General features: G+C 44.5%; 1 protein-coding gene across 2 annotated transcripts in view; it reads left to right on the top strand.

Annotated features, from left to right (window-relative positions):
- tenm1 (teneurin transmembrane protein 1) overlaps positions 1-23,387 on the top strand; it is a 233,911-nt gene that overhangs the window by 76,223 nt on the left and 134,301 nt on the right. For both annotated transcript variants that reach the window (XM_056438944.1, XM_056438945.1), the window contains exon 5: positions 2,301-2,539. In XM_056438944.1, coding sequence (XP_056294919.1) covers positions 2,301-2,539 — 239 coding nt within the window. The remainder of the gene's footprint in view (positions 1-2,300; positions 2,540-23,387) is intronic.

Here is a 23,387-nt window from a genome sequence, read left to right on the forward strand (position 1 = left end):
TCAAACATTTATTCATGCCTCACACTTACAGCGTTTGTATTATTTACACTGCTATTTCATCTTATAGTTTGCATACTTTCACATATTTCTATTTTTTGTTTCTCCTTATTTTGTGATGTTTTGTATTTTAGTGCAACGCACACATTCATATACTTATCCTTTTTTCTTCTAACTTCGAACTAAGTTCCCCCGTCGGGACCTGAGGAGGAGAAATCAAGCATGGCCTGATTAGAATTTTGGAGGTCAAAGGTCACCGTGACCTCGCAAAAAAAAGTAACTTTAACTCCAGAATTCCGTCAAATGGGTAAACAAATGATCAAGAGATGAGATTTTGGACTTAAACTGAAAACATGACTGGTTGGTACATGGGGGGAGGGGGGGGGGGGTTCTATCCTCAGCAGTAGAGCGGGGGGTCGTCCTTCAATCACGGGTTCGGCGGTGTGATCCCCGGCTCCGCTCGTCCATGCCGACATGTCCTTGGTGCGAGACACTTAACCTCCGAATCGGTGGCCGTTGGCGGTGTGTGAATGCTGCATGAAGGATCGTAGAGTCCTGATGGGCGTTGGTGGTGTGTGAACGCGTGTGAATGATGACACGTCGTGTTAAAGCGCTTTACAACTACAGTCCATTTAGCATGAAACCGTCTGTTTCTATCGCCTCTAGTCCGCTGTAGTCGTGTCCGGCATTAGCGGACACTTCTTTATCGGATTTGGGCGGGGAAGTCGACACTCCGGCACCCCCCCGGCCAAAAGGAAACACATCATCATCTGAGCCTTTTCCTCTCGTATTGTTAAAAGTGAGATCATATTTTCTTTAATAAGGAAGCTGAACAGCCAGAGAGGAAACTAAACCCCTTTTTTTATTATAGATATAGCTCGACTGGCTTCTTCTTTATTTCCACGTCTCCTACGTGGTTCAGCTGGCTGAGGCTAATTTAACTTTCTCCAACTATAGAGTTGACCTTTTGTCTCTTTTGAAATGAGGGGTCATGCTTTTTTGTGTGTGTCGGTGTCGGAAATCAAGGATCCATTGTGTGTTTTTCCGAAAAGCGTGGTAAGTCTGCCCCCGGTGGACATTGTAGGCCGTGGGCCGGGAGGCGGGGCTTAAAGGAAACTGCACAGAGGGCTTACTCTCTGTGCTCCACGGATGCGAAGGATCAACAGATGATCTATTTTACATTTTCACTTCATGCATGAGGAAATTTCATAGGAATGAACCAGGCGCCGCCTCCAACTCAAGGTCCAGATTTTTTGGTATACACACGTTTACTTTTCAACTCCCCCAGAGTCGGTCGACTGGCCCGTGGACTTATTTCACCCCCACGTTTATTATTATTCATATCTAATACTGAATTTAACTGAAACATTTGTTTCACATTCATTATGTGCAATAATCTGATTTACTCCGGTGTTAATGCTGCATGTATACTGTCTAATTTAAGTAATATTTATATTCAGAACATTCCTGCATTTTAAACACTTATTCATGGATCCCATTTACAGCGTATATATATTATTTATACGGCTATTTGATCATGTAGTATAGATATTTTCACAAATTTCTGATTTTTGATCCATATTTTTTGTAGTGCACGTATACTCACAGGTTTCGTACGGTCATAAAAAAAACTGGAAACATTTTTGAATATTAAAAAATAATTTGTTCAGGCCTGGAAAAGTCCTGAAAAAAGACAAATTTTTGGAAAAGTCATGGAAATGTGTTATATTCATATGTTAATTCACACGAGTTTTAAATAATGAATATGCTTTTGAAAGAATGACGCTTTAAATATAAAGCCAGCATACGCTCTTTTCAGACTCGCACATTTCTCGCGCTGCAAGCGAACGCACCTTAACTGAGAAGTCATACATATTTATTCTTTTAATCAAACGATTGTCTCTTATTAATTTGTGTCATTTAAGGTTATATACTGTATGCTTTGGATTATCATTGTTAGTTTGAATACAACATTTTCTCACTTTTTCATGTATGCACAGAGATTCCAAAAACATTTTTAGTCATGGAAATTTGGTTTATAGTCTTGGAAAAGTCTTGGAAATCCATCAACATGTGTATGAACCCTGATTTATCTATTTTTATTCTAACTTCTCTATTTTTATATATAGGCCTATTTGTAATAGAACATCTGACACTGAATTAACTTCCCCGATCAATAAAAAATTTCTGATATGATTTACAGGCATGGCAACGATAACCTGATGAGAAGGGGGAGGAGGAGGAGGAGGAGGAGGAGATCATCGAACTGTCGCTAAATTCTCCTCTCTATATTTCTCCCGCAGGCACTTCCTGTTCAAGCAGGGCTCCGGGTCCTCGGCCCTGCTGTCGGGCGCGGGGCAGGGCTACCCGCTGACCTCGGGGACGGTGTACTCCCCGCCGCCGCGGCCCCTCCCGCGGAGCAGCGTGACCAGGCCGCTCTTCACCTTCAACAAGCCTCACCGCTGCTGCAACTGGAAGTGCACGGCGCTGTCGGCCTCGCTGCTCACCCTCACCTTGGCCCTGCTGCTCACCTACGTCATCGGTGAGTCACGAGCACGCCATCGAGCACGGCAACGAGCACGCCGCCGCCGCGCGGTAGTTGCACGGGAAGTTTTGCTTTGGTTTGCTCTGATTTAAAAACATTTTTTTAATTTTTTTATAGACATTTTCGATTAAAAAACAAACAGTTACTGATTAATTAATTACAAAATAATCACTCAAATACACCTGGACAAACAAAGTTTACCCCGATGTTCTTCAAACGGTTAAACATACAGGAGATATGGTTCGTACGGTCATGGAAAACCTGGAAAAAGTCCTAGAATTTAAAATATCCAGGCCTGGAAAAGTCCTTGAAAGAATTGAAGGTTTTGGAAAATTCAAGGAAAAGTGTTATATTTATATATTCATTTACACAGTTTGATTAAAAGAATAAACATTTTCATAAATATATATATTCTTTTAGTCAAACTATTGTCTCTCATTAATTTCTGTCATTTAAGGTTATATACTCGTGTATACGCCGAGATTTCACAGAATATTTGGTCATGTAAATTTGGTTTAAGGTCATGGAAAGGTCATGGAAAAGTCGTAAAGATCCATGCATGTGTATGAACCCGGACCGAAGAGGAGAGAAGATCGATGGGGATCAAAGCGAGACTTCTGAACATGGACTAGCACTTATTCTGAAGGAGCTGGCTTTAAACACAGCGGGTTATGTATTCTAAATGTGGCACTGTAGGAAAAGACTGAATTATATATTAACCATCCCGGACTGAAGTGCACACATCTGGCCAATATTCCACACACACACACACACAGGAAAACACTGACTTATTCATTGGCTCACACACCCACGGATACACAAACACACACCGTATTATTTACCTCGTTACACATCTTGTTAGTCAATCCGCTTCATGGCCTTGTTGTCCGTGCAATTGTTTCTTTAATATTGACCTTTATTGGACCATAATCAGCAGCCGTGTAATAGTCGTGAGTAACATACGAAAAAGTCCTGAGAAATTACGGGTTCAATATGCAAAAATCCAAGATGGCCACCGTAAATCAATAAAGGAGGAAGTCCAGTTTTTAGGAGTTGTACTAGTTCAGCAACTCAAATTTGTTTCTCTAATATTGACCTCTAACCTTTATTGGATCACAATTACCAGACGTGTAGTCGTCCATTATTGTTCTAAATAAGATACTAAAAAGTCCTGGTTGTGGAAATAGCTCCAATATGCAAAGATCCAAGATGGCCGCCATGAATCTTTAAAGGAGGGTGCATACCTCCTTCACCCGCGACTATTACTGCCGGAGGAAGTCCAGTTTTTAGAAGTTGTTCTAATTAGGCAACTCCAATATGGATGCTTTGATTCCAGAAAGTTTCGGGGGTTGTTTTCGCTGTCTGGACGACCGCCAACAGAGTCCGGAGAAAGTCGATTTATTCATTGATCCTCTCTCCGATTGTTCCTCCTTCATCGCCGTCGGCCTTGGCCCCGGGGCCTCGGCACATCGTCTTCCCCGACCCTCCCCAACCCTCCACCCTATAGGGCGGTGCTCAAGGTCACGGCGGAGCAGGCGGGGGGGGGGGGGGGGGGGGTTCGTATTAATCACACTGAACACACACTGGGCTGAATCCATGTGGATTCATCCCCAGGCTGAAGCGCGCCTTTCCATTAATGTCGCCGGCCCCGGTAATTAGTGCATTAGTGAGGAGTGTGAGTGATGACTTCGGAGGCGACATCACCTTTTAATTGGTGTCATGCTCCGCTCCTCCTGCTTGGCAATGATCAATCTCCACGTTGACATCGCCACGGTAACGTATAAGGGGATGTATAAGCGCAGATAAGTCCCCCCCCGCGGTACATCAAAGGTATCCAAATAGCTTAAAGATTAAAGTGGCCGTGGACTTCATGTCTTTGTCTGGGGGGAGAGGTTGAGATGCAGGCCGCCACATGATTAGCTTCCCTCATTACATAATGACTCAGTCATTTTAGCGAATTCATTAACAGCCACTCACTGGATGAGGAGAGGAACAAAATCATCATCCCCCCCCCCCCCGCTAGTTTTGCTCTTTTTCATCTTCATCAAATAACAGCCATGCTGATTTGGATTATTGATTTTGAGACTCTCATTAAATCATACTCTCATTGAATATTAATCCTCACCATTATAGTCATTATAATAAGAAATAGAATGAATTATCTTATTTGAAGCCGAAATATGATAATGGATTTATGCTTTATTCAAACTATAATCAGCTCCTGCAGGTTATTCTGCCGAACCGCGCCAGGCGGTTATTAATTGGAAGTTTTTCGGCAAGTAACAATACGTTTCATTTAATATTTATTATTCATGTGTATCCTTTTTCCCGCTTTTGATTTTGACCTTCAGAAGAGAATTTAAATTCTCTGGCTCAAATACCAACTATTCCCTCATTTTCAGCTTTTCCTTAAACAATGTTTCATGCAAATCTAAAAAATATGGCTGCACGGTCTTGGAATCCCCCCCCCCCTCCCACACACACACACTATTGTCTTACATTTGAAGACAAAATGATTAATGGATTAATCCAAAAAATGATGGATAGCACCAAAAAAAAGTGGCTGGTGTTTTCATTAACAGCTGCCACTCTAACTTTTCGGGTGTATTATCTGTCGGCTCTTCCGTGAATTGAGACATTTGCAACATAAAAAAAAAAGACATATTCCTTTACAGTCGTGCCAAGCTGGAGGCCGACAGTTTTCAGAACGCCGGAGATGGATCTCCTCCTTCGCAGGAAATCGCGGCCGAGCAGCTGTTACATTTGGCCGAGTCTCCGTCTCTTCTCACGACTCGGTCGGCCAAAACTTTACACCCGACACCCGTCTGCGTGTAACGGAGACCTCCCGCGGTAACGGCGAGGTCATCGTTCAATGAACACATCAGAAGTTATTGACTTTTCCTGACAGTTCGGGACTTCAGATCACTGCCGGGAACCTTTTTTTAAGCTCTTTGTGCGAGTGAAGCTGCGTTCACAACAAAAGCGTTGCGAATTGTTCACGCGAGTAAGACAAGTCAATGCACAGAGGCGAATGGGTTGGAATGACGAGAATTTTCGCCGAGTGGCGCAAATGATACGAGTAGAGCCAAGCAAAACATTTTTAGATCGTTGAAATATATAAACTTTGGCGGAAAATGTGTCCGTCGCCGAGTTGCGAAAGCCAATCGCCGTCGAGCTGCTCCTCCGTTGGTGAATCTAACTGCTGCTCTAGTGGAGCTGGAAGAGACATTCAGACGTAGAGGTGAAGGTCACCGAGCTGAGTGAGCCTACGGGTGATGTCATGTATAAATATATATATATATATATATATATATGATATTAATGTAATGAACCCAAACACGAGGGCGTTAGATGTTCAGGCGTTTGTGGGATGTCCTCAACAAGTATGAAGCAGAACTAGTGGTTAGTTCTTCATGGATGAAGGAAATGATAACTGTTTCCACGGAGATAAGCCCCGCCCCCTCTAAGGCGCGAATGAAGCGAATGAAGCGAATAACCACAACTTGTCGGGCGAGTAAACTCACGGGCGTGAACGCAGCATTTGAACGCGGCATTACGTGTTTATTAACTTTTGTGAAAAAGAGTAACCCGGCAATTATCACAACAATAGCCCCTGCTGTGATTAGCCAAGGCAGGGCCTCCTCTCTGTCTTTACTGCCCTCTCCCCCCCCCCCTCCTGCTGTGATTAGCTAAGGCAGGGCCTCCTCTCTGTCTTTACTGCCCTCTCCCCCCCCCCCCCCTATGGTACTGCAGGGGCCTGCGAATAGCGTTTGTTAATTTGTTTATCTCCCAACGTGCCCCTCCCCTGCTGCAGTCGTTGCTTGTTATTAAGCACAACACGGCCATCAGATATGAGCAGCAGGCATTACGAGAGCGAACGGGGGCATTTTAAGGAGAGATAGAGGACAGATTAAGATTGCGTCTCGTAATCTTGAAGAATATTGCGACTGACTAAAACTCTTCCAGTAACTCATTTGACTATTCTAAGCATCATTTGAGTTCTCGCCTCCACACACGCACACAAAAGAAAAACGACCTTCAGACTGTTGCTCTATCAATTTGTCAAAAAATAAATGAAGAACAGAGAAGCTAATTAGAGTATTTTGTGCATTAATGAATGTCTTGCTGTTTTTTAAACAGCTACAACCCCAATAAAACTGGAGGAGGGGGCGGGTTGTGTCAGTTATGAAAGATAATCATCTCCATGGCAACAGGGAGAAGCTTCTGATCCTGCATGGAAATGAGCAAACTCAGAAGCACCGCGCAATCAAATAATCATCTCCGAATCACATCTCACGTGCACACACACAGACACATTGCGCACTTTTCATTTGATTTATTCGTGATGGTTTTATTTTATTTTCAACAACAAAGACACCGGAATGGCCCAAGAAGGTAGAAGATTCAAGTTAACGGCGTATATGATATTGAAATGTAGAAATTAAGATGTGAACGGCGTACACTTTAAGATCTTCTTTACGGTTCTGTTGCGTAGCACACACAGAAACATGAAGGTGCCACCTGGAACCGAAAATGGTTCTTCAGAGTGATGCCATAAAAGAACCATTTCTGGTTCCATAAAGAACCTTTCAAACCAGGGTTCTTTAAAGAACCATTTCCTTTAGTAGTTCTTCAAATAACCTATAAAGGTGTCATAAAGAACCTTACAAATTGGGTCTTTAAGGTACCATTTCTGGTTCCACAAAGAACCTTTCAAAGCAGGGTTCTTTAAAGAACCATTTCCTTGAGTAGTTCTTCAAAGAATCTATAAAGGTATCTCATGGAACCTTAAAACATTGGGTCTTTAAGGTACCATTTCTCGTTCCACAAAGAACCTTTCAAAGCAGGGTTCTTTAAAGAACCATTTCCTTGAGTAGTTCTTCAAAGAACATATAAAAGTGTCTTAAAGAACCTTAAAAATCGTTCTTTAAAGAACCATTTCTGGTTGCAAAAAGAACCTTTCAAACCAGGGTTCTTCAAAGAACCATTTCCTTAAGTAGTTCTTCAAATAACCTATAAAGGTGTCATAAAGAACCTTACAAATTGGGTCTTTAAGGTACCATTTCTGGTTCCACAAAGAACCTTTCAAAGCAGGGGTCTTTAAAGAACCATTTCCTTGAGTAGTTCTTCAAAGAATCTATAAAGGTATCTCATGGAACCTTAAAAAAATGGTTCTGGAAGGCACCATTTCTGGTTCCACAAAGAACCTTTCAAAGCAGGGGTCTTTAAAGAACCATTTCCTTGAGTAGTTCTTCAAAGAATCTATAAAGTTATCTCATGGAACCTTAAAAAATGGTTCTTGAAGGCACCATTTCTGGTTCCACAAAGAACCTTTCAAAGCAGGGTTCTGTAAAGAACCATTTCATTTTGTAGTTCTTCAAATAACCTATAAAAGTGTCTTATAGAACCTTAAAAATGGTTCTTTAAGGCACTATTTCTGGTTCCACAAAGAACCTTTCAAACTAGGGTTCTTTAAAGAACCATTTCCTTTAGTAGTTCTTCAAAGAACCTATAGAGGTGTCTCAAACAAAAAAATGGTTATTCAGTATTGTTATGGTTCTTCGTAGAACCACAAAGCCTTTTAAAGAACCATTTAAGAACCATTATTTTCCTGTGTGTTCGTGCTGCTTCATGGGTCCTGGCGGCTCCACAAAGAACCAAATGTGTCGTTAGTGCCGTTAAGTTCATTACATTCACGCTATTTCTTTCAGTAAATCCGCTTTTCACAGTTTGATGGCAATTCAAAAGCATCTGCCTTAAAAGTTAGCCATTATTCACAGGGGGTCAAAGTGTGTGTTCATTAGAGCCACAATGATGATCGTCTCCATTACCAGTAAATCCACGGATAGTTGTGGTTCCTCGGGGCCTCGAGGCGATGCCTTCCAACGCCTCGTCTAACCAATCCAAAGATGTTGTGAACACAATAATATCAGAGTAGCACGTTGGAAGCTGTGTCCAATGTCTGGCTTTCTTTTTTTTGCTCGCCAAATTAAACCAATAATTCAGTGATTATCCCAAAAATAATTGTATTTATTTTCTGTCATCCCACTAATTGATTATTCAGGCAATTGTTTTCAATTTGAACGTTTGTGTAATCTGTAGCCGACGATAAAGCTGAAATAATTTTGCCCATTAGCGAATTGGCACAAATTAATTGATCCGTCGACGAAGGATGAACAATGTGAGTAATTTATAAAGATGAATTCGGATTCTTAAATGTTATAATATACCGTTTTTTTTAATCTCCCTGCAAATTGTGCAGCTTTTCATTTTCGGGGCGTTTTCTGGACAAAACAAACATTTTACATTTTTAGACTTTATCTTTGATCAATCAATTAAATCAACAAACGAATTGATTAGATATCTTAAATAACCAGACTGTGTGCCTGGTGACTAGAAAGTGGATAACGGTACTTAAGCCGCTCCCTCTTGATCCGGATTTCTCGGCAGCCGGGTCCGTCTCACGTTCTGATTATAGCTCATAATGAATGAAGTGCATGTTCTAATCTATGGCGGCGACCACGCCAACGAACACGCTGAATAATTAAAATTACAACTGGTATTTCGATAGCACATTAAGCCAACAATATGTATGACTATCAGGATCTTTGGAGACCTTGGAGCAATATTATTAGACAGCGTTCTTTCTTTGTTATTTTTTAATTTTAGCCCTTCATATCTACACGAGGCCTCGTCTAATTCTTAATTCTCCACTTACAGCTGTTGTATAATTTTTTGGGAGAGCCGTGGGATGGGAAACGTAATAATCGTTCATTCCTTCAGCTGCTGCATCTTCTGACATGTGAATATAGTCGTTTTCTCCTGCCCGCTGTCACTGTCGCTGCGCTAACGCGAGCCAGAGTGCACCTATTGGCTATTGGCAGTGATGTATAATAATTAATCTTGTCAATCATGAGCCTCGTTGTGAGGCGGACACATTACCAACATATCTGTTGAGGAAGCTCTTGCCATCTCTCCCAGTGGTAGAACTAGCACACTTTTAATGGGAACTTCACATTAGTATGAATCTGAATTACTTTAGTGCAGTGGTCACCAACCTTTTTGAGCCCAAGATCCCTGACCTCCACCTTCATGACGACAAGATCTACCTATTGAGGCGTTGAGAGAAAACGACTGTCCAGACTGGACTTATGACTTTTTATTTGGCCTAATTGTCATTTTGGTCCAGCGTTCAAATTGATGTGACCAGGTACACAGAATTTAAGTGTAATATTACAAGTAAAATATTTGTTAACCGCACACAATATGAACAAGAAAAAACACATTTGCAATGAACAGCTGGATGAACTACCAATATAAATGTTGTATTTATTTACATTTCGTTGCTTCTGTACCTGGACTCTAGCAATGACAATAAATTGAATCCAATCCAATTACAACATGACACTGACAACATGATCAGTCAGTGCAACTCATGTAAGTTCAGCTCTCATCATAATGCCATCACGTCATGTGACTCCAGTCAGAGTGATGGCTGTGACTGAACTCTGCCTGTGAGCTTGTAGTTAGTTCATAATCACAGACAGCCAGTCTGAGGCCGTCTGTCAGCTGTCTGTCAGTAATCCAGCTCCTGGTCTTTGATTTGGTGATTTTCTCAACTTCACTGACGAGGTTTTCGGGGCAAAATTGGTATTCATGAAAGTTTTCTCATCTGGGACTGGTTCTGAAGTCAGCCCGTTGGTGAATACGTTCACATCAGCTCTACAGACATCCTCAGATTTAAAGAATTTTCAGAATAATAAATATGAGAATCACCTGCATCTGTCCCTTTTCAAATAATAGTATAAATGCAATTGCAATCACTTTCAAGTAAACCAGATTGCTCTACGGACAAGAAAAAAGCTAAATGTTGAGCTTTTGTTTTGAAGGACAACAGCAGAAAAGCCCAACTCACGGAGGTAAGACCTGGCAAGTCGCCAAGAATCTCGGCTGTCGCGCATGTGCAGGCGTAACCTGTTAATGCCGTAACGTAAACATGTACACGAAGGTACAGGCATTTCAACATATATTTATTGATGACTTAGTTTTATGTCGGTGTACTTTGAGCTTGTGTAATATGTGAAGTTATCAATAAAGGTCTTTCTGCATTTCCCCCTGCGCCCCACCTGTAGTGGTACGTCCCTCTTTCAGGAGCACAGCTGACAACACGGCTGTGTAAGCGAACCCGTTTTCAGGCGTTCATGAATCAGGCGGAGATGTTTTCTGACGTCAATCTTCCAGTCAGAAAGAAAACATTTCAGAAGACACTTCAGAAAATGTTCTAAAACAAGGAACAATGTGTTTCTGAATTTATTTTCATTTTATTTTGGAGATCGACAGGGAACGTCTCCGAGATCGACCGGTCGATCGCGATCGACGGGTTGGCGACCACTGGTTTAGTGGAACCGCCGTGAGCTGTAGGTGGCCAAAGACTTACGCTAAACTGGGTTTGTTTTCGCCAAGGTTACAGGTTTATAAGTAATGCATGGACATAAATGACAGACGAACGTTTTAATCGGCGTTTGACTGAATTAGGAGCCGAGAACAGAAGGAAAATGGCCGCCCTCTTTCTGCTGGAACCCCCTTGTTAGGATTGGAAATGGTTCGGTCTGCACCCGCGCTAAAGTTTCATTTGACTGTGCTTATGCGTGGATTTCATGGCGTATTTAGCTAGCGTATTTAGCTAGTGTATTTAGCTCGCGTATTTAGCTAGTGTATTTAGCTAGCGTATTTAGCTAGCAGATTTAGCAAGAAGATTTAGTCAGCCTATTTAGCCAGCATATTTATCTAGCGTATTTAGCTAGCGTATTTAGCCAGCATATTTAGCTAGCGTATTTAGCTAGTGTATTTAGCTAGCGTATTTGGCTAGCGTTCAGTCAACCCAGATTCAAGGCTTCTAGCAGGAAAAGACGAAAGAGAAGAGGGAAACGAGATGCAAAAGAGGGCTACGCTTCCTTCAAAGGAGAGGTGAGGTTCTAGCTGAGCTGTGTAATATTATCTGCTTTCATTAAAGCCAACCCCCTGATAACGGTCACAGCTCCAGTGAGCTCGTTCTGTCGGCTGCGGACATCCGTTTGGTCTGATTGGGTCGATTTGTGAGATCCAGACAGAAAGCACAAGCAGTTTTAGGAAGCCAAAAGAAAGAGGGCAAACTAAATTAACAATTAGTTTTCAATTACTTCTAAATATAGCCAAGAAAAGCTTCATCACACCGGCTCACACAAAGTTAATCCGGGTTTGCTGCTGGATGAAAGTACCTGAGGAAAGTAGCTGATGTCTTCCAAAGGAGTTGCTAGATTTTTTGTTCCACAGGGTCATTCATATATATTTATATATTTACATATACTGTATATCTTTAAAAGCCCTCAAGGGCTCTAAAAAGTTTTTCCAAATCTTGTGATAAAGAGCAGAGGAGTGTGGAGTTGAGGGCGGACGATGCTGAATTTCTCATGGCTGTGCACGTTTACAAAGAAAATGCGATAATATTATCAGATTGCATGTCAACTTTAGACTAAGTGTATAATGTGAGGAAAAAACTTCAATACAGGCAGGTCCCCCACCATTTGAGGCAGTATACTATATTTTATGATGGAACTTAATTTGCCTATAGATCCCGTCTTAAACTCGAGTCGCTGTCAAAAGAAGACGTCAACAACACATTTAGACTCATCGAGTCGGTCAGATATTTTCACTCGTCACCGCAGGAAAAGCTGTAAACGATACGAAATGATTGATCGACGACTTCAACGTAGGAAAAGCACCGCTAACGCAGTTAGATTATTGACGGATGACTTCCTTTGCGACGCTGCAGGTTCAGGGACCTGGTGCCGCGCACGCCGGCTTACTGTCACTCCGCCGTGGCCTCCTGGGACACTCGGATAGATCGGAGCCGTCACTTAGTTATTGCTAGTAAACCTCTACTTCCCGGCAACGATGTGTCAAAATGTCCGCCGTGGACAAGTGAACGAAAAAGTATGCATCACTTAAGAGTGTCAGAAATGTTTCGTCCCCTTGACAAGACAACAACCGGCGTTTTCCGAGATTTCCCCGACCGTTCTGGGTCCTTTAGAGTGCTGTTATGTAACGGCTGCCATTGCAACAATGGTTTAACTACAGGTCTTACTGGAGACACATGTGCTTTAGTCTCACGGTATATATTGTCATATTCCTCACCCCTACTGTCAAGGATAAGGGCTTCTTTAGTTCGAGGCTGGTAGTGATGCAGCACTTCTTCCTCACGCTCTCCATCTCCAGTGCTGCTGGCTCTCATCGCAACCCACAGATACTATAGCAACGTCCCTTGGAGTAGAGGTGGTAAAAACATTGGTATATGTTATATTTATATTGGTAAAAGCACCCACAGTAAATCAGGACATCTCTGTTTCTATTATGTTTCACATTTTCTCAAACTCGGTTTTCAGATTCGGTTCTTTATGTGCAAAGTAATTAAGGAAGTGTCCCGCCGGGAAAAAAAAGCGGAGCCGTATTTTTTAACAAAGCCACGTGGAAGAAAAGATTCAAATACGAGGACGGTCCCGAGTCCCGTCGACAGCAAATTGGAAAAAGCTTGAAATGTGCTGATTCACCGGGCTGAAGATCTGCCACTTGTATTCAGTGTGAGCCGAGGCCCCGAGTGCAATCAGTCGGCACCGTCTGCAGCCGCCACACACACACACACTGTACTCTGTACGGCTGCACTGAGGAAGAAGGAAAGGCTTCACGAGATTTTTCTCTAACATTTAGCAGGGCATCGGTCCCTGAAGCGACGAGGGAGGCGGTAAAGAGCTCAATGGAAGGAATGCAGATGATGACAACCTCAGTGGATGGAAGCCGGATTGCAGTCTGGCGTGATCACTGGGGGAGGAGGGGGGGGGCATGAATCCGCCGAGGTGTCGAGGAAGAAAGGAAGGAAGGTTGAAGAAAGGAAGGAAGAGAAAAGGAAGGAAGGAAGGAAATCTGGCATCCTAAATAAAGCACGCTGGTCCCTCGGGGGGGAAAAAAAAAAACTGTGAGGGGTACAAAAAAGTGAAGAATCCTTCAGGAGAGCAAGAGAGGAGGATCCCTCTCCAGGATGGACAGAAGAACAGACGTCATGTGACCAAGAGGAATCATTACAGAGTCCGACGAATATGACTTATGAGTCGTTCGTAGTCGCCATGGTCGACGATCCAGACCTCCACAATCTATGAGACAGAAGGAGGTAGGGGGGGGGGGGGGTAATGGCTTTCGGCATGAATCCGCCGAGGTGTCGAGGTGGGCGCATGAGAGGTTGCCTCCTCCCTCCAGAAATGTTCTCGGGGTGGTGGTCCGGGTTCAGCCGCGGCCCTCAGCTCCGAGACCGACGGCCACTTCTCTCCTCAGAGGCGACGCCGAGCCGGTGAGATCCGGGTGCGGCGACCCGTCTCGAGTCGGGCCCGGGAACTGTCACCCTTTTTTATTCGGAGAAGAGAAAAAAGAAAAAAATGCTGTCACACGCATTACACACACGTGTAACACACACACACAGGTTACACACACAGGTTACACACACGCGATACACACAGCGCGGCGGCACGGTGTATTTGGCTTTATTCTCTTTATCTCAACAGATTTCTTTAATCTGTTCCATAATTATGGCTCGCACTGAGAGGGCTTTCACCTTGAATCACCACGTGTGTGTGTGTGGTCACATGTGTGTGTGCACGTGTGTGTGTGTGTGTGTGTGTAGGCATGTGTGTGTGTGGGCATGTGTGTGTGTGCACGTGTGTGTGTGTGTTTTAGAGTGCTGCATGTGGGAGTACTCGACACTCAAGAACTCATTTTCATTTTCTAGTTTATGAAATGGGAGAATTGATTTGGGGGGGGGGGGTATTGTAACACCACATTATTAAAAACCTTGTTTCCTTGTTGTTGTTTTTCTCCACGTTTCCGAGTCGGCGACACAGTCGTGTTTCCTCCTCATTTCACCTCTTCACTTTCTATTTCCCTGTCAGCCTCTTCCTGGTCGTGTTTCCTGTAAACCGGGGTGTTGTTGTTCAGCGTTGTCGCGGAAAAGAAAACAACATATATTTTTTTGCGAGCGCGACGACGGGAATGTACGGTGAAAAAGAAAAAGAGGCTTTGTTCTGCTGCTGCGACAAAGATGTTGGTTGAAAATCTGTAAAAAGAAAAAAACACAACAAACAGGCCCCTAACATGCCGGTTGGGTTGAGTGTGTGTCTGTGTGTGTGTGAGTGTGTGTGTGTGAGTGTTTGTGTGTGTGTGTGTAGAGTGTAAGCGTGTATGCGCACATGAACGTGCGTGGGTAACTTTGTGGTTGCCTGTGTGTGTGTGTGCATGTGTGTGTTTTTCTGTGTGTGTGTGTGCGTGTGTGTGTTTTTCTGTGTGTGTGTGTGTGTGTGTGTAGAGTGTAAGCGTGTGTGCGCGCATGAACGTGCGTGGGTAACTTTGTGATTGCGTGTTTGTGTGTGTGTCTGTGTGTGTGTGTGTGTGCGTGTGTGTGTGTGTGTGCGTGTGTGTGTGTGCATGTGTGTGTGTGCATGTGTGTGTGTGTGCGTGTGTGTGCGTATGTGCGTTTGTGATTGCGTGTTTGCGTGTGTGTGTGCATGTGTGTTTGTGTGTGTTTGTGTGTGTGCGTTTGTGTTTTCCCGTTTGTGTGCGTGCGTGTGTATTTGTGTGCGTGCGTGTGTGCGCACATGAAAGTGTGTGGGTAACTTTGTGATTGCGTGTTTGCGTGTGTGTGTGTGTGCATGTGTGTGTGTGTGTGCGTTTGTGTGCGTGTGTCTGTGTGCGTGCGTGTGTGCGCACATGCAAGTGTGTGGGTAACTTTGTGATTGCGTGATTGCGTGTTTGCGTGTGTGTGTGCGTGTGTGTGCGTGTGTGTTTGTGTGTGCGTGTGTATTTGTGTGCGTGCGTGTGTGCACACATGAAAGTGTGTGGGTAACTTTGTGATTGCGTGTTTGCGTGTGTGTGTGTGCATGTGTGTTTGTGTGTGCGTGTGTGTGTGTGTGCGTGTGTGTTTGTGTGCGTGCGTGTGTGCACACATGAAAGTGTGTGGGTAACTTTGTGATTGCGTGTTTGCGTGTGTGTGTCTGTGTGCATGTGTGTGTGTGTGTTTGTGTGTGCGTGTGTGTTTGTGTGCGTGTGCGTGTGTCTGTGTGTGTGCGTGTGTGCGCACATGAAAGTGTGTGGGTAACTTTGTGATCATGTGTGTGCGTGTGTGTTTGTGTGTGTGCGTGTGTGTTTTCCCATTTGTGTGCGTGCGTGTGTATTTGTGTGCGTGCGTGTGTGCACACATGAAAGTGTGTGGGTAACTTTGTGATTGTGTGTTTGCGTGTGTGTGTGTGCATGTGTGTGTGCGTGTAAGCGCGTGTGCGGACATGAAAGTGCATGGCTAACTTTTTGAATGTGTGTGTGTGCATGTGTGTGTGTGTGTCCTCCCACCCCCCCCCCCCCCCCCCCCGCTGCTTCTCGCCTCATCGGGTGCGTATCGATCGGCCCTCTCTTTGTTTGCCGCCCTCTCCTCTCACTCGGCTGATAAGAAACCCGCTGGCCTTTGCTAAAAACGGCCCTAACAGCAGCAGAAAGGAGCCTTTTGGTAAAAAAATAAATAAATATAAATCTGTGTAAATGGCCGGACGGACTCTTCTGTGAGAAACGCTCTGAGAAGGGAGCGAGTCCTTTGGGTGAGACGCCTCCTGAAGGTCAGCGAGGCGGCGATGGAAACGGCCTCCATGGCTCCGAGAGTTCAACTCGCTTCTAATCAACTCACATTTTTATTTCTCATCCTCTCTTTGCAGCGGCACGCCCACACACACACAACAAACAAACACACGTAGATACGTGTGTGTGTGTGTGTGTGAACGGCAGCTTTGATTCGCCGCTTTATATTTTTTTGGTCTGCGGTCTTCTTCTTTTTTTTAGTTTTTTGTTCTTTTTTTTGTTCTCTGTGTTTTTTTGACACCGACCGCCTGAGGGGGATTCTACCGTGGCGCCGCTCCCCCTCCTCATTTAACACTATTCTGTCTGTTGTAACATGAGTCAGCTCTCAGAAGAGGACCGGATCAGTAAAACAGTGAGTGGGAGGGAGGGAGAGAGAGAGAGAGAGAGAGAGAGAGGTGGTGGTGGTTGGGGGGGCGGGACTCTGACAGGAAGTGAGAGTGGGCGTGATTAGAAATGAAAGAACAACAGATCTGTGTCCTCGCCGCCGTGACTAACGAGATGACAGTGACGCCGGGTTCTGGCTGGTAAATAAACACCCGGACTACGCAGCTCATCGCTCGGAGAAAGTGTCTCCCCACCTCCGCTCTGCCTCTAATCCCCTCCGTCTGTCATGTCATCCCCCTTTCATCCAGACGGGACTTCCCGTTTTTTTTTCTTGTTTTTTTATTCTCCAGATTAGCACAAGGTCACACCGGTCCTGAGGCTTTACAGCAACCAGACGAGACATCGGGCAGCGTGCCGGCGGCCGCTCACACACACACACACACACACACACTACACAAGACACAAGCAAGTGTCAGCGGTCACACACACACACACACACACACGCATAAACAGTGATGACAGCGGTGTTGGTGGCTTTCAAGGGGGGTTTGTGGAGGGCAGCAAGAAAAAACACTTTAGCGCCTCTCGACTTTCGGAGGGGAGTGAGGGCCGACGCCACACACACACACACACACACACACACATTCTCCCCCCGGCTTTCAGTCTCTACTCGGGACTTAGACACCGATCGGTTTTATTCTCTTTAAGTCCCCCTCCTTCACTCTCTTTCCTACTTGTTTGCCCCATTTGTCTCTCTCTCTCTTTTCTTTGTTTGCCTACCTTCACCCCCCCCCTCCCCACCAGCCTGTGCCCTCCCTCCCCTTATCCGCCATTTTTTCTTTCCTCCCCATCCCTCAGAAGTCGTGGCTCAGGCCGACGACACGGGATAAGAAATTGCTTTCACTGCACATGCTAAGCTACACGCTACATCCAATGACGGATGCTCTCTAAGGGCGCTCGCCGCTGGGCCGCGGTCCTCTGGTAGTCACGATGGAGTAGGATGGAGTGCAGTCGACGGGCTCGGCGACGTTGCGAGCGCTTGGCAATCAAGCCGGGTTGTGTTTCCGCTCGCGCGAGACAGTATTGATAAATCATTTTTAAGCGACTGCGGCGCTACCTCGGCTGTAATAGCTATCGATAAGACAGTATATTCACCGGCCGTCTCGCCCATTGTGTCCCGCACACCCGATAACGGCATGTCGTGTAACGCAGGCATTTAACGGGGAATGCACGCACACACACACACACACAAACATATAAACACAATTTTTTCTTCTCCATCTCCTACTTTCTTCTCCCACCACGACGAGTGTGAAACCTAATCATGACTGGAGCCCGCAATCATTTCTATCTAATCTGGAGACCCACACATGCCTGACGACAACAATGGTGACAGCAACTGCAAAGCTCGAGTGTTATCTCGGCTTCTACCACCTCCCGAAAATAACAGATAATCACAGAAACCTGACTATCTGGAGCGAGGATGAGACGCGATTTATTGGTTCAGGGTCATTTATTACAATAAATGGAAAAGGAGGAGATGTACGGGTTGCCGTTCATCGGCCTTTTGCATTCCAGCGGTTTGTAAACAAGAGGCTATTGGGATTGATCCCAATTATAGAAACACCTGGTGGCCAAAGTGGTCAACTGCAACGTCCCCACGTTCACTTCACCTCTGGTCTTGTTGGTTTTACCCTTTTTTTCTTTCCGGTCGGAAAGCTGACCGATAAATATCTTCGTCCCAAAAAAGGAATTCACAGAAACCAGAATATCTGTAGCGAACATTCAACATAATTTATTATTTCAGGGTCATTTATTACAATAAAAAGAAAATAAGAAGATATACGGGTTGCAAAAAGAAGAAGATACGGGTTGTGAACAAGAGGCATAGAGAGGCTGTTAATACAAGAGAATCACAGAAACCTGACTATCTGGGGCGAGCATTAGACATCATGTATTGGTTCAGGGTAATTTATTAGAATTAAAAGAAAGAAAAGAAGATATATACGGGTTGCAATTCATCGGCCTTTTGCGTTTCATCTGTTCGCGAGCAAGAGGCGATGGAGAGGCTGTTATTGGCTAAATTCATTCACACATTTTCACCATTTATTACAAAAAAATTCAAGAAACCTGACTATCTGTGGCGAGAATTAGACATAATTCATTGGTTCAGGGTGATTTATTTATAGAAGATGTACGGGTTGCCGTTCATCGGCCTTTTGCATTCCAGCTGTTCTTGAACAAGAGGCTGTTGGGAATGTTCCCAATTATAGAAACACCTGGTGGCCAAAGTGGTCAACTGCACCGTCCCCACGTTCTCTTCACCTCTGGTCTTGTTGGTTTGACCCTTTTTTTCTTTCCGGCCGGAAAGCTGACCGATAAATATTATCTGGAGCGAGCATTAGACATACTATATTGTTTCAGGGTCATTTACTACAATGAAAAGAAAAGAAAAGAAGACATACGGGTTGTGAACACGAGGCGATGGAGAGGCTGTTATTGGCTAAGTTCATCCACACATTTCCACCATTCATTACAAAAAAAATCACACAAACTTGACTATCTGGGGCGAGCATGAGACATAATTTATTGGTTCAGGGTGATTTATTAATAAAAAGAAAAGAAGAAGAAGATGTACGGGTTGCCGTTCATCGGCCTTTTGCATTCCATCTGTTCGTGCACTGGAGGCGATGGAGAGGCTGTTCACTGATAACTTCATCCACACATATCCAGCAGCTCTGATACTTCTGTCCCCCCCCCCCCCCGGGTAGTTTAAGTGAGCCCGAGGAAGCCACATCAAGCGCCCCCCTCTCTCTCTCTCTGCCTACTGAACTACCTCGGTGTCTCTCTCTCCTCCCGCCAGCGAGGGTTCAGCGCCGGACCCCCTCACAGCTGCCGCCGTCCTATTACCTCCGGCAGTCGTCTCGCTGTCACGCTGATCAATGATTCATGCTCAGGCGAGGGCTCCGGCCCGCCATTCTGCTCCCGTTATAATGACTGGACTCACTCTGAGTCTCTCTCTCTCTCTCTTTACCCTCAATGTGTAATGAAGGCTATGTGTGTGTGTGTGTGTGTGTGTGTGCAGGTGCACAGGGAAAAAGATGAACGCTAGAGAGAGTGAGGCAGAGTGAGGGATAGGCAGAAAGAGTGAGAGTGAAGGTTCACGCTGAGCGCTCGCTGCTGGCATCAGGGGCCGCACGCTGAGTCGGAGGCGCGCCCCCGTGGGAGTGTGTGTGTAGCTCGGATGAAACATTTATGAAGTCATATAAACCAAGAAGTGAGTGTAACCGATGATTCTTGAGGTTTTTCTCTGTCATTTCTTTCAGTGGCTGTACATTTTTGTTGTTGTGAATATTCCCAGTTGTAGAAACACCTGGCGCACTGGTGGCCACGTGGTCATGACGCTGCATAGCTGCAACGTCCCCAGTTAGTTAGACTCCTCCCCCTTTTCCTGTCGGTTATGATGTAATCAGCCGACCGATAAATATCTTCATCCAAAAAATAGGAAACATGGAAAAAACTAAAGCTTCCTGGATATGTTAATGCTATCCTGCTACCACATGTTTATGACGTACTCATCATTCGGCTCTAAATACTACAATACCCATAATCCTCAGCCGCCAGTGCTAAAAATAAAGAAAAAAAAGTGGTGAGAATCAGAGCTGCGGCAGAGTCAGTGCACAAAGTATTCATTCATTTAACGTTGCTTTGGAAACTAGTTCAATACCTTCAGTATTTGAGTTTATTCTGTTTGCATAAGGTCATGATCTTCGAAGAGGAAATGACATTTGATTGGGAATCTGCGTTTTGAAGCCGCCGGCTACAGGCCGGCTGGCTGGAGGAGCCTCTGGGGGCTGAAGGGGGGCCAATATATATTAATATATATATATATATATTAATATATATATATATTGATATATAGATATATAAAAATCTCTCTCTCTATACAGGACTGTCTCATAAAATTAGAATATTGTGATGAAGTTCTTTATTTTCTGTAATGCAATTAAAAAAACAAAAATGTCATGCATTCTGGATTCATTACAAATCAACTGAAATATTGCAAGCCTTTTATTCTTTTAATATTGCTGATTATGGCTTACAGCTTAAGAAAACTCAAATATCCTATCTCTAAATATTAGAATATCATGAAAAAGTATACTAGTAGGGTATTAAACAAATCACTTGAATTGTCTAATTAACTCGAAACACCTGCAAGGGTTTCCTGAGCCTTGACAAACACTCAGCTGTTATAAATCTTTTTTTTTACTTGGTCTGAGGAAATATTAAAATTTTATGAGATAGGATTTTAGAGTTTTCTTAAGCTGTAAACCATAATCAGCAATATTAAAAGAATAAAAGGCTTGCAATATTTCAGTTGATTTGTAATGAATCCAGAATGCATGACATTTTTGTTTTTTTAATTGCATTACAGAAAATAAAGAACTTCATCACAATATTCTAATTTTCTGAGACAGTCCTGTATATATATAGATCTATGAATAAATAAATAAAAATATATATATTAATATATATATTCGAGGAATCAGTTGGTATCCGAGCCAAGGCGTCCTTTTTTTCCTGCACGCTTCTTGTATGTACGCTCCGATTCTCCATGTGAGGTACTGGACCTGCACAGAATCAGGACGCGCGAGGACGTTTGACCTTTTTCTCGAACCAAGAGAAAACCCACGCAGCTGCACATTTGACATTCAGCTCGCTGGCGACGACATATCTCACGACAACAGCGACGACTCGAGCGAAAGAAAAAAACATCTTCGCTTCCACGTATGAAAACAAATTAAATAGACCTTGAGCTTTTTTGTTTTTTTTCCGTGCCCAAATTTAGTTTTCTAAGATTAACGAATAAATCTTCACCTTCAGCCTTGGAAAAGCTCCAACTACCTGCCCCCCCCCCCCCCAGCCCCCACCCCATCCCCCCTCTCCCCCCGCTGTCAAATGAGACTCTCGGGTTGCAAAAAAATTCTGGACGTCCTTGCCTCTGGCTCTATAAGTACTCTATTTTTTTTTTAAATACCCAGAATTCACTTGGTCAAGTGAAGAACGACAAACACGGCGTCGCCGCTCGCGAGAAACATTACAGCGAGGACATCCGCTCCTCGAAAAGTACAAGAGCGTACACACACACGGACCTGCACTCTCCTCATCACGCGCCCAGGTCCTTATTCCTCCTCGCCTCAGTGTGTGTGTGCGTCTGTGTGTGTGTGTGTGTGTGTGTGTGTGTGTCCGTGGCCCTAGATGCGAAGTGTTCCTTCAAAAGGTCAACAGCCGTAAAACAAGAGAGTGAGCGGCGGAGGCCGAGAGAGCGGCTGATGAGCGGCGGCGGGACGAGTAGCCGGTCTGAGGGGCTTCGTGAGGAGGTCTGGAGTGGCGAGCGGGAGAAGTGAGGACTGTCGCCGCCGAGTCGTTACTGAAGGAGCTGACACTCGGCTGAGGTGGTTCTGGAAGGGGGAGGAGGGGGAGGGGGGGGGGAGGGGCTGCGGAACGAGGAGAGGAGAGGAAACCGATCCAGACGAGAGGATGGTAGCAAGGCGGAAACATTTCCTGATGTCTCCGTTTGGGAATATAACTCGTCGAGTGTGTGTCTGTCCACCTCTAAAGGATTATAGTAATAGTAATATTGCATTCAATATATATATAGCGCTTTTCAACGTACTCAAAGACACTTTGAGTCTCGCGTCCAAAAAAGTGAAGAGAGACTCCGAGAAAATAACAACAACAAAAAAACACCCACGGCAGAGAGCAGCACACTCGGGGTGCAAAAACACTGTCAATGAATAAATATTTATATTTATATATATATATAGCTATACATATATATTCATTGCCTCTTTTATTGGCCGTCGACACTGTGTGTTTACGCGAATATATTGTCGTAAAATAAAAAAATAAAATAGACCGGACTCGTTAAACGCTCGTGAGACGCAGACACCAGAGTAGATCAGAGTGGGAGCGAATGTGGTATAAAAGTAGCGGGGAGGAGGAGGAGGAGGAGAGGGGGGGGGGGTCGCTATTTGTATTGATTGATTTGCAGGCCCACCTGTCAGCTGCACTGTACTCTTGAGCTCTTCTCTTCTTCTGATAGAAGATAATTGACAGCGGGGATGTGTAGTTTTAGGGGGAACCTCCTCGGGGTCGGCGTCTCCAGATCTCGTATCGCTGTAAACAAAATGTCATCTTCATCATGTTTTTCCGAGCGCTCCTCTTCTCCACCTGCCTGTTTGTTCTCTGCCGGAGACGGAGGACTGACGTTAGCAGACAACCAGAAGGCACTTTGACGGAGAGCAAAGCCCGCGAAATTTAATGTGCAATTCTAGCGTTTTACTATGTCTCTCTCTCTCTCTCTCTCTCCCGCCCTCATCAACAGAATGACTCATCACACACACACACACACACACACACACATTGCACCTTTCTTCAAAATGAAAATAAGAAAACAAATTAAGAGCTAAACTTCACACCGATGTGACGACTCGCGTCCGCGTCTCTTCTCGTCACACACGCCAACGCTTCAATTGGTGTGAACCACGCGGTGCGCGGCGTCTCCCCCGTTGCCCCGGGAGACGTCAGAGTCCCGCAGAGGAAGAGGTCACGTGGCGCGTGAGCAGAGAGCTCCACCGACCAATGACGAGGCGGCAAGGCGGGGGTTTGAACGTAGGATTTGGCTGAATCCCCACGGATGGCAGAGCGGCGTCAACTCTCGAAATAAAGCTCACCGTAGATGTTTATTGTATTTTATTTTATGCGCTTCTGAAACATAAAGTGACTGTAAAATGTTTTTTTTAACTATCAGGAGTTT

This window comes from Pseudoliparis swirei, chromosome 19, assembly GCF_029220125.1.
Source record: "Pseudoliparis swirei isolate HS2019 ecotype Mariana Trench chromosome 19, NWPU_hadal_v1, whole genome shotgun sequence".
NCBI classification, from domain to species: Eukaryota; Metazoa; Chordata; class Actinopteri; order Perciformes; family Liparidae; genus Pseudoliparis; species Pseudoliparis swirei.